Below are 12,289 nucleotides of genomic sequence, written 5' to 3'. Positions count from 1 at the left end.
TTCCTCTCGTAAAATGGGGCAATAACAGTACTACACCAACAGGTTCTTGTGTAGATCAAATAAGAATGTATGTAGGAACTTTATATGCCTGCCAGGTAAGTGATGTTCTCCACTCCTCCCCATCTTCCAATTTCCCCCTAACCAGCTGCATGACTTGAAGCAAATCACTTCTCTCTGGGTCTCAATGTTATCAACAGCAAAATGTAGAAGTTGTATTAGATGATTTCAAAGGCCCCTTCTAGCTTAAAACCTTCAAGATAGTTCTGTGATTCTAAGGCATTTAGATGCAGTTAACCCTTCCTTACGTGGATTTTCCAGGACTGCTTTAGCCAGCTGGTAAGGGCTTATCTATAAATAGCAGCCCTTTGTACATGGTAACATGCTACAGCCTTGAAAATTAAACATGCATCTTAATGATCTTTTATATGTGTATTTCCATATAAAATAAATATATTAAATATAAAATATATATTAAATGGAAATATATATATTTGCACTTGACCAGCAACAAAGGTGTACTTCTGCACCTGAATCAGCACAAAGTGACATTTAACTATGCCCCCTATTACAGTCCTGCAGAGGCACTACAGATGACCAAAATTTACCTGTAATCAGAGAAAAGCAGAGCTTCCCTCTCCAAGTCCCTCTCTCTCTCACACACACACAGAGCGGGAAGGCACTATCCATGTCTTTGGGGAAACTCCTTTTTGGATGGCAGTGGGATAAAAAGAAATGAACTTTGGAGTCACGCCCACCAGACTGTTTTACTCCAGATCTTCTTACTAGTTGTGACAACTTAGGCCAGTTAACCTTTTTGAACTTCAGTTTCCCCATCTGTAAAATTATAACAAACAGATTTTCCTGGCAGTGTTGTATGGGTTGTTTTAAGAAGCACAAGGCCTTAGGCCGGGTCATGGGATTGGAAGAGTGTTTTCCTGAGTGAAACGGGCTGTAGCTTCAAGTCCATTTCCACCAGTGTTATTGGTCTCCTTGTTCCTTAGTCTCTCTGAGCCTGTTTCCACAGTCGGGACCTCACCACTTAGGACTGATGTGCTTGGTTCTTTACTAGCAACCAATCACTTCTCCTGCTTCATTCCCACCTTCCCATGCTAATCCAGCTTCCATGCCTGGCTCAGAGCAGTGGTATAAATGGAAACGTCTTCTCCCTTTTGTCTAGGGTAGCAGTCTCCAACCTTTCTGGCACCAGGGACTGGCGCTCCTATGAGAATCTAATGCTTGATGATCTGAGGTGGGGGCTGAGGCGGTGATGCTAGTGCTGGGGAGAGGCTGCAGATACAGATGAAACTTTACTGCTCTCTTGCCTCTCACTTCCTGCTGTGCCGCCCGGTTCCTAACGTTGGCTCTACCACTTGCCAGCAAAGGATCTGGGTAAGCCACTGGACCACTATCTGCACTGTTCCCATACTATAGGATAACAATATCTACTTAGCACAGCGCCTGGCACATACTAGTACTTTTCTATGTTCCAGGTGTTGTTCTAAATGTTTAAATGCATTAATCTCACTACAACTCTAGGAGGTAGGTATTATCCTCATTTTACAGGCGCTGTAAATGAGAAAAATGATAGGCTCAGAGAAATTAAAAAACGTCCCCAAGTTCATGGAGCTAATGAGATGTTCAATAAATAGCAACAAAGACTATTCTGAGGCAGCAATACATGAGACAGTCTCCGTGGCCCCAAGGACTGACTGTGGGGACTAGCTCCAATCTTGTTCCCTTAATTGCAGCAAATGACAGAGGAATCAATGTTATAAATAGAGTTAACATAATATATTTATTTTAAGTGCCATTCATGCATATCAGTTCTGGCAGCAACAATCCTAATGACACTTGGAATATTTCTTTACAGCACTAAACAGTTACAAAGAATGGGTGTCGTTCATCATAGAGGCAAAATATGAAATCGTGCAATAGCAAAACTGTAGAAACATTAAAACACTGACTGTCCAACAGCAGTACAGAGAGCAGGTTGTGTTTGCACAAAAAGCCAATGCATTTTCATCACATATATACAATATAGATATGTACACATCACCCTCTGAATGAACAATATCAAAATACTCTATTCCATTTGAAATAATCCCCGATTGATTCCCTCCCATTTCAAAGGACATCTGAGAGACATGTATTTACAAGAACACACATGAATACATTTACATTTCGAAAACTGCCACAAATGCCAGTCGGATTATTCTCCTGGACAGAGTACCCCCATTTGATTATATGCATTTATTATTCTTTTCCCCAAAAGTCTTCAGTCAATTTAAGCCCCAAACAGAACTTACTTTGCACTAACAACTACCAACTGAAATGGCCACTAGAGGGATGCTCTGCACCTCACCAGGTAGCTCTGTCTGGCTGGAGCCCACTGAGAAGACCTGTCCTGGGCTCCCAGGTCACCTGAATCACAAGAGTGAGATGGGTCTGGATGGAGGCTCTGCCTCCAGGGCCATTCTTGGTAAGTTTAAATTCTTATAAAAATATTGATCACTGCATATCAGTAAATGATTGCCAAATAGGAAATTAGCTTCATACAATTTATAAAATCTTCATCGGTGGTTTCTATTCAAACCATTCAATATGAGACCACATATCAATACCCAAATTATTTAAAGTGCACATTGCTACCCAAGCAATTAGAAGTTTCAAAATGATTATTTTGGTATCTAGAGAACAGTGACTTAAGCAGACTATTGAAAATCACCCACTTTTTTTTTTTCCCCAAGCTTTTACTCTGCAGGCTATCTCATTTTGCCTATGTTATCCATCTAGAGGGTCCTGTTGGCTACCTTTCCAGAATCCTCTGATTTTCACTGATCCAAGGGGCTGGAACTGAGCTTCCTTTTTCATGCCAAGCAGGGTCCAAACAACAGGAACAAAAAGCTCTTCCTTTCTTCCCAACCTCACCAGCCTTTACCATGGCTGGCTTCCCAGTGATTCATCATTCAAGGCAACACTCCATTAAAAAAAAAAAATACCCATACACATTCACAAACACTCTCACATACACATATACAGAAACAAAGATGTCTGTTTAGTTCAAGTAGAGATTACTAAGAATCACTAAGGCTAATTAAAGTGATTTAAGTATGGCTGATAGAGATTACAGATGCCAAAAAGCAACCAGCGAGCAGTTATTGCTCCTTAATTTGATGGAACATATTTATTTCCCCACTAGAACTGAAAGAAATTCTGCTTTTTATTTGGTCTAAGGAACCAATTCGAAATCTATTCATTTTTTAAAGTCTCATTTCTTTTAGTTTTATTATAAAACTAAGACAATCAATCCATGCAAAGTAACTGTGATGTGATATGAAACAATAAACAAACTACTACTACTAACCCCCAAGAAACAGGCTGCATTTCAAAGAAGAAACCAAATATCAGGCAATCACAGAAACACAAGACAACAGAAACAGCAGGCCACGTAACAAAAACTGCACTGAAGACTAAGGCAAATAAAATCTGTGTTGCTCTATCCTCCTTTGAGTGCTTCCTAAATGGAAAGAGAATGAATGGGGAAATTTGCTTTATAGACAATGCCCTTCCATTCTGTTGCCCAAATGAACTCTGATGCAAACTCCAAAAAAAATCCCACTTAGCTATTAAGTCTGAATCAGCAGGAATGCTAAGATAGAGAAATATACTCGCATGGTATAAAGAATGACGATAAAGAGAATAACAATCTGTCTTGCTTGTAAACTCTTTATCAAGAAAAATAATTCTGTGCTTTCAGACACTGTGTTTCTCCTTAATGAACCCAATAAGCTGAGCGTTCACAGAAGGTAGCAATAAATACTAAAATAACAGTTTTGAATAATAAATATATAAGTGAAGTGGAGGCATTGACTTGTTTAAAGAGCTACGCAATGCTCAGCTTTTAATCAATCAAATAAATTTTAGAGTTGTTATAAGGCAGATAAGGCAGATTTAGGAAAACAGACATTGATAAGGTTTAACATAAACTCTATAATCCCTGACCATCAAAAAAATTTGGTCAGTTCTTTATGCTGCTCAGGAACAACATGCCCCTTTGGATTGTTTGGAGAGTAACTCTGGGTTCTTTGACTTACTGGGTAGAACTCAATACTCACACTTCTGAAAAAGATTAAATAAGGGGAACTGGGCTTTGAAAAAACCTATTTCTTTTCAGTTGCCTACATCAGTTAAAAGCATCCTGCAGAAAACAGCCTAACAAGGAATAAAAACTCACAGTAACTTTCAAGATGTAATAATCCAATTAGAAAAAAATTGAAGCCTTTCGGTAAATTTTGTACATATATTTACACATATGTATCTATAAACTGCTTGCAGCAAAATAGGCTCTGTCTGAAAAAATCAGTCTGGCACTTGTGGTCAACATCAAATTGACACAAATATGCAAAAGCTGTTCAAATCACACAACAGTTAGGAGCTACAGAGGGCAGCTGGCAGGGAGACAAACATGTAGTACTTGTTTGGGTCAGATAAAAGCAGTAAGTTATCCAGCTAAAATCTTTTTGATTGTCTTCAAAAGAAATTTCAATAACATTGGTAAAATGATTAGCAACTTTCTTAACTGGATTTTCTTAAACCTTTCCCTTCACTGGTCTGGTGCCTTGCAGAAACAAGCTCTACACAATTGAATCCCAATCAAAGTCATCCTGGATGTCATCTGGAGGCAGAGAGCGCCTCATCTGGAAGGCTGGGGAAGGCATCATGTGCTGCTGGTTCATGGCTCCGTGATGGCCTGGAAGAAGGCAATGCCAGTAGTGACTCAGTAGAAAAGAAAGGGAGAAGTAAACAAAAGCCTATATAGAGCACTTCCTATGTGTCAGGCACTCAGGGCACGTTATCTCACTAATACACCCAGAAGCCTTCAACAAGACATCTTTTATGATCTTCATTTCATAGGTAAGGATGAGCAAGTTACACAAAGTCATATGATTAGTAAGGGGAAGAGAAAGGATTTGAACTCAGTTCATTTGACTCTAAAATCAACACTTTTTCCATTAAACCAGGCTGCAGCAAAAGGACATAAAGAGTGTGCTAGAGTACCCGACGGCTGATGCAACCATTTCTCTTAGTCTCTTCATCTTCAATATATGTTTCAGTAACATGAATTGGCTCACATGAGAATGATGTCAACGTACCACTGAAGTCACACTGGGTCACAGTGAATTTTCCCTGGCAAGTTCATTTTTGTGCCACCAAGTAAAAGCAGGTGAACACAGAGACCATCTACACAGCTGAGTGCTGTGTAGGAACACAGCCATGGAGGAACACAGCAGATACAGGATGTCCACTCTCCCCATGCTCCTCTTCTTGGATTAGTGTGGCGTGTGCTGTATGTGTTCCCCAACTTTGGTGCCTTCTACCATATCTCCATAGCTTTGACAAATCCCCTTCCAAACCAGATGTGATTTAAAAAGAAATAATGATCTTTATTTGTAGAATTTATCCTTTTATTAGGAATTAAACATATCCTTTTAACTGTTGTGGAATTTTTACTGATTATACTTTTTGTTAGTACTCTGATTACAAAGATGAAAGAAATATGCTGCTATTTTTCTCATAAGCCCTAAAATTTTTAATGTACAACTATACAAAATACTAGTAAAGTTTTCTGTATATCGCAGTATAGCAGAATTGCCTGTATATATTTTTAAAAAACATATAAATTCCTGATTATGTGCCAGGCACTAAGTAAGTGATTTATATAATTCTCATTTAATTCTTTTAACAACCTTGGTTGTTAGGTATATTTATTAGTTCCTTTTTAAAGACAGGGAAGCTGAAATAGGAGAGTTGGGTAGTTATTAAGTGTCAAAGCACCAGGATTCAAATCCTAGGAATCTGGCTCCAGAGTCTTAATCATTGTGTCTCGTCACCTACAAGTTACTGTTGAGCACTAAGGACAGATAACATTTATTCCTTTCTCTTCATGAAAGGACATGTCACTTAGTCCCAACTCTTCCTTTACTACTGCTTGGCACACAGTTCTTTTTAGGGTTTTAAATCTACTCCTCACATCACCTTTTGTCTTCTCAAACAGCCTAAGTAAAAGGTAGCATAGTACATGAGAAAAATATACTCTGAATCCAGATGTCAAGGCTTAAGTCTTAGTTTGGCCACTTTACCAAACTGGTGGCTCTAGGCAAGCTCTCTCCCCTTCTGAGCCTCCGTTTCTTCATCTAGATAATCCTTAAGACCTCTTCCAACCTCTAACGATGTGTCTCTACTGCCCTGCTAAATATACCATCCTACATTCAGGAACCTAGGGGAAAAAATTTATCAACTAGTAACTCCTGAAACTTATGTCCTCTATAGGTACTTCTCTGGAAACTATAGCCAGAGGAACTTCATCAGAATGACTATATAGGAGCTAATCAAAGTAGGTTCTTGAAGCCTGCGGAAGTCCTATCAAAGTCAGACTTTACCTAAGACCCCAGGAGAAGCTCTATGCACCCTACCTCTTCGGGAGACAGGACAATAATTAGAATCAAAGATAGCATCATGGGCTAAAAGAGGCTTCAGGTCATATGGTTCAAACACCAAATGACACTTAAAATCCCTTCACCAGGACTGGAGCCAAGTAGCTGTCCAGACTTTTGTACCCCACCTCCCTTAACAGAGAGTTCACTCCATCCTTAGGGAGCCGTGTTTACTGTTGGGACACCTAAAGCTTTTCAATATTAAACTCTGAGTACCAACTTCAACACACCACACCCCAAATTACCTGTAATCGTTGTTCCTGGAGTGCTGAGTGCCTGTGGGATATGAGGATAACCAGGGGGTGGCATCACCGAAGGAGGGAGATTTTGCCTGGAGTCTATGTACAAATTTCCTGATTGGATTAAAAAGCAGAAAAAAGGAAAACATATTATAAGTAAAACAAATCAAGCATTAAAATGTTAATAGAATGACTACCTAAAACTAAATTAAGCAAGTAAAGTGAGGAAGAAAGGGAAGGAAAAATTACTCCTCTCAGATGCTAAAACTGCCAAAAAGTGGTGCTGGCTTTTTGAACAGTGCCAGGCTAGGTGTGAGTATAATGGTACTAATTCTGGCACCGCCTCTAACTCTCCGGAAGTTTGCAGGCAAGTTATGTCTATTATTATTGTTACCTCATTACAGTTCAAGAGCATTTTTATTACTTTATCTGAGCCTCCCACTAAACTCACAATGAGGGCAAGACAGAGATTATCCCCATTTTATGTATAAGGCAACTGAGGCTCAGTTTGACAGGGCTAGGGCTAGAACCCAGCTCTCTAACTCATGAGCTCTTTCTACTAATGGTTGTTTCTATATTGTTCTGATTCTCTCAGCCTCAAAGTAGACCTATGTGGGCCCTAGCTGATTAACAAATTGACTAGGGGCACGAAGTCATAGGAAAGATTCGCAGAAGGTAAAAGAGCTATACCAAGCAAAGGTGATTAAAAATGTATTATTTAGAAGTGTGGAGATGGGAAACATAGATCTCATTTAAGTGGTATTTCAGAAGGTTCTTGAATTAATATATTTTTGTTGACAGGAGCCATCAAGTGTAATAGCTCCAAAATGTCAATTATGTTGCATCCTAATGCAAAATAGAAAGGAAGGGGAACAAACATCATTGGCATTCCCCTAGTAACTCCTGGGGAAGAAAAACCATAACACTGGTGCATATTATACACAGCATCTGGAATGCTGGAAAAGCTGTTGAGTTTCACACAAATTACACATGCATTCTAGCGATGCTGTAATCCAACTAAAAAAGAGCAACCATTTTCCCAGAGGAAACTAAAATGGGGAGAAAAGTATTCCTATTCCTTTTGCATTCAAGGCAGGGCACACTATTTGGGTGGTCACCAGTTTTTACTTGCAAATGGAAAGTCAGACTGCCCAAGCTTGAGATAGAGAGCTTCGGAGGTCATCTAATCCAGACCTATCTCTATTCATGTAGATGAGGAAATGAGACCAGAGAAAAAATGAGACAGAAGAAGGAACAGAACCCAAGACTTAACTTCCAGCCACTGCCTCCTAAGATGACATGCTTTTTTATAGTACAGTTTAGAGTCAGAACTGAGCTCTTTGACCAATTTACCATATTGAAGATTTAGGAAAAAAAGAACAGAAAATTAACTAAGTAAAGTTATACAATGCTACAGCTCTAGTATAGTCTCACCAGTGGGTAGAAGCAGGGAATCCTGCTCCCCAAGTGCTGATTAGTCTTAACATTTGTGGCTGTTGTACATTCTAAGGGCTACACCAGGCTGGAGGGGCCACACCACTCTGAGTAATATGGTCACTCATTAATCAACAACTTCCAAGCCTCTGTCCTGAAAAATCTTAGCTTTCTTTTACAAATCATCCTTAAGAGCTCACATCACAATCAAAAGACAAAAACTGATTTTTATTGGTGATTAATTTATTTTTTCATTTCTCTTTTTTGGCTTACTAATTCTTACCTTAAAGGGGGAGAAGGATGGGAAATACAGAATTATGGGAATAAACAAGGATTATGGGAATAGATATCCACATTAAACTGTCACACAGCTAACACTTTTACTTTCAGATAGAACTTTTCATTACTCTTCATTTTTTCCCACATTCTTATTATAGTCTGAGCAATGAGAGTCCAGTAAACTTTCTAAGCAAGATGTTAACTTCCAATGCAGTTTCCAGAGATTTTTGAGATCCTGTAACACTTAGAATGAAGTTATGAGAATTTAAAAATCTAATCATACAATATATTTATTGAAAGCAGATATCTGTCATATGACTATTCATTCAACAAGTATATTATGTGCCAGGCCCTGCTCTAGCCACTAGGGATAGAGAAATGAAAAATCAAAGTCTCTGCCTTTTTGAAGCTTATTCTTAGGAAGTGGAGGGAGGCAAACAAAGTAAATTAAGTAGAATGTTACACATGATATGGAGAGAAATAAAGCAAGGAGAGGGGACAAGGCCTGCTGGACAGTAGGTGTCATTTAAATAGGATGGTCAGGAAAGACACATCACTTGAATAGGTACTTTTTGAGAAAAAAATGTGAACAAGATGAAGACATGACTCCTGTGTCTACTGAAGGAAAGGCAAGTGCAAAGGCCCTGAGGTAGGTAAAGTGTACCTGGTATGTTCGAAGAACAGCAGGGAGGCCAGTGGTGTGGGAGCAGGAGGGTGAGGCGAAGGAGAAAAGAGATAAGGTCAGAGAGTAATGGGGGACCAGACTGTTAGGGCCATCCAGGGCACAATAAAGACTTTGGTTTTTAAAAATAAAAATGGGCATCAATTGAGGGTTTTGAGGAGAGAGGGCCAATATCAGACTTTTCTGTCTTATAAAATCCCACTTATCCCAAAAAGTCTAGCTTAAATGTGCCTTCTTCTACAAGGATTTTCTATTTCCCCAAGACCATTAAGCAAGCCTCTCTGTTTTATTTCTATTGCCCTATGGGAGAAGTGCAGTCCTCGTCATACTATATTTCTTGATAGACCTGTTTCACCTATCGGGCTATGAGCTAGCTCCTTGACATTAGGGGCTATTTTCGAGTCACCTCTTTATTCTTAGTGCCCAATACGTAGTCAGGCATAGGAAAGGTATAAATAAATGTTTGCAAAGCGAATGCATACCTACTCTTTTTTAATGACCTTTAACCACGGCATAAAATTAAGAAGAACATAGCTAGGGGACTTAAACTCTATTGAACAAGGCAAATTGTAAACACAGATAAAACAATTTAGGAAGAAGAGGTAATACTGTGTGCAATAACATCCTTTTTTCCTTCCCCTTTCCATACTAACACATTACAACACTAATGTCTGGTGTCCCTGAGGAACTCAAAGGAGTATTTACCAAAAGGGAAGTCTTAAAGACAGAAGTATGACAGTGAAGGTTTGAAGGATATGGAAAGGCCATATTCTAGCAGTTACGAATTACACCCAAATGAACTTTGTAATTTTAAGCAAGTCACTTTCTTTCTCTGGATCAGTTTCCTTATCTGTTAAATAAAAGGATAAAATCAATAGCTCTCTGAAGAGTCCACTCTTATACTACATTTCTAAGAAAATGTGGCAAAGAATTATTGGAGGATACAGATGAGGGAAGTGAGATATCTGATGAAGGAAATGAGATATCTGAATGAATCTGATATAGAGGGATGCAAGAAGGAGAATAAAAGAATGGCAGAAAAAAAGACTAGGACTTAAACAAAGAAAGTAGGCTGGGCATATTTAAAAAAATAAACAATGTTTGTGAACAGACATCAATGGGGGATGAGGTGATGAATAAATACTTAGAGCACCAGGGTTGATCAGAAAAAGTGCCAACAGAGGCCAACATGGCTTGGCAGGCAAGGGCTGGCTGAAGTTCGTTTGACTTGGAAGAAAAAGGGGAAGGGGAGTTGGGAAACTAATAAAACACTGAGGTAAAACTATAGTTCTTCTGCATTTGACAAACTGTGAAAGAAGTAGCACTGAGAATCAAGAAGGTGCTGTGGTGCTGGCAATAAAAAGGAAAAGATGACAGAAAAAAATTAAGAGAATCAGAGAACACTAGAACCAAATAATCAAGGTCAAGGATCAAGAGATGACTGCAGAAGTCTAGTAACAAAGAGCTTTAGGAAAATAACCCAAGATCTCTGTCTAGAGAGAATCCAAAACAGTTACTTGGCCACTCTGACAGAGGACAGCAGATGGACAATAACTTTTTCCATGAACGAGGGTACCAAGTTCCAAAACTAAAAGGTATACCTGGACCTTTTTTAAAGTTAGGTCACAAAATTGAAGAAAGTCTTGTTTCACCACACGGCTTTAAAATTCCAGAAAGGGGGAGCTACTTGTTCTTATGACTGATCTACAACTTCCTCTACTTCTCTTCCTAGAACTCCCTAATCTTCTGGAAGCAATAATCTGTGAGAAACAAAGGTACCCACCCCTAAATATATGTGGCATACTGATGTACATATAAACAACTCATATTCACTTAGCACGTTTAAGGCTCACTGGTTACATGAGATAACAAAGTACAATTTTGGTTGAATAGGGAAAGAAAACAGAAGGAAAACCAAGGGACAAAGCAATCTGGAAAAGAGAAAGGTGATGTATCCAGAAGGGGAAAACTATGGGCTTAGAACCTATCGAAGGATCAAAGAAGATAAGCTGTCCATCTAGAAGAGATAAAAAGATGAAATGGAAGAAAGCAAAAACATGAAAATACACAAGTTATACAGAGCTTGGTACTTAAAAATGAGTAAGGGAGGATTCTGGAAGATGGTGGAGTAGGATTCACCAGGTATCTGTCTCCCAATCTAGATAAAACTGCACTGGTGGAGGCTAATGTAACAACTTTGGAATTCTGGAGACTATTAAGGGCTTGTAACTTCTAGGGAAAGACTTAGATAGTAGATTGCAATTAATTTTGGTCAATTCCAACTCTAAGCATAGGATTAGCTACCTATCCCTCATTTCCACCCCCACAGCAGATAGCTGTGCACGTTCCTGGACAAGTTTACACATAGCTTACAGGGCAAAAAGGACAATGTCCTTCAAATCATTGGGGATTTGTACTCTAATCAACAATTGTTGCTTCTATTTCAGAAATGCAGATAAAAAAGAGAGTGAACAGTGCTGTTGCATCTCCCCTCAATGCTGCAAGCCCCTCACCTCTGAATGAATCGATTCCCAGGGGACTTAAAGGGCTGGTACCTCTTTTGTCCCTTCTGTCATTTCCATTTTTTTCCCTTTGGGAGCCAGACATTAAAGACCAGGACATTGTAAAGCAACTACATATAAAGGGAAAATTGGAAAGTGACCACCCATGCTAAGAGAAAAGCACAGTTCAGAGAGGACTTGAGGAGACCTTAAGTTTAAACCTTAGGTTGAACCATGGCACAAGGACAGCCTACAACTGTTGGGGGAAAAAAAAAAACCTACATAACAAAAGCCAGCAAACTCTCTGGAAGGTAGAGAATTTGATATGCACAGGTACCACATTATTAATTTAAGTGTCTACTTTTCAACAACAACAACAAAAATCACAGGGCATACAAATAAGCAGGAAAATATGGCTCATTCAAAGCAAAAACAAATCAACAGCAACTGTCGTTGAAAAAGATCTGATGGCAGATCTACAACAAAAAGACTGAAAAAAAAATAAATTCTGAAAATGAAAAGTACAATAACTAAAATAAAAAATTCACTAGAGATATTCAAAGGAAGATTTGAGCAAGCATAAGAATCACAACAAAAATTATCGAGGTTAAGTAACAGAAAGAGAAAGACTGAAGAAAAGAAAGAGAGCCTAAGGGACCT

At 38.9% G+C, this 12,289-nt stretch overlaps 1 protein-coding gene across 4 annotated transcripts in view; it reads right to left on the bottom strand.

The window, feature by feature from the left end:
• Positions 1–1,776: 1,776 nt before the first annotated feature.
• FOXJ3 (forkhead box J3) overlaps positions 1,777–12,289 on the bottom strand; it is a 112,052-nt gene continuing 101,539 nt past the window's right edge. For all 4 annotated transcript variants that reach the window (XM_023521965.1, XM_023521966.1, XM_011377933.2 and 1 more), the window contains 2 exons: positions 6,740–6,847; positions 1,777–4,750 (listed from right to left, as the gene is read on the bottom strand). In XM_023521965.1, the coding sequence (XP_023377733.1) occupies positions 4,635–4,750; positions 6,740–6,847 (224 nt within the window). In that variant the 3' untranslated portion in view covers positions 1,777–4,634. The remainder of the gene's footprint in view (positions 4,751–6,739; positions 6,848–12,289) is intronic.

The sequence above is a fragment of the Pteropus vampyrus genome, unplaced genomic scaffold (assembly GCF_000151845.1).
Source record: "Pteropus vampyrus isolate Shadow unplaced genomic scaffold, Pvam_2.0 Scaffold326, whole genome shotgun sequence".
Taxonomy (NCBI): domain Eukaryota; kingdom Metazoa; phylum Chordata; class Mammalia; order Chiroptera; family Pteropodidae; genus Pteropus; species Pteropus vampyrus.
This window is presented reverse-complemented; position numbering and strand designations above follow the sequence as displayed.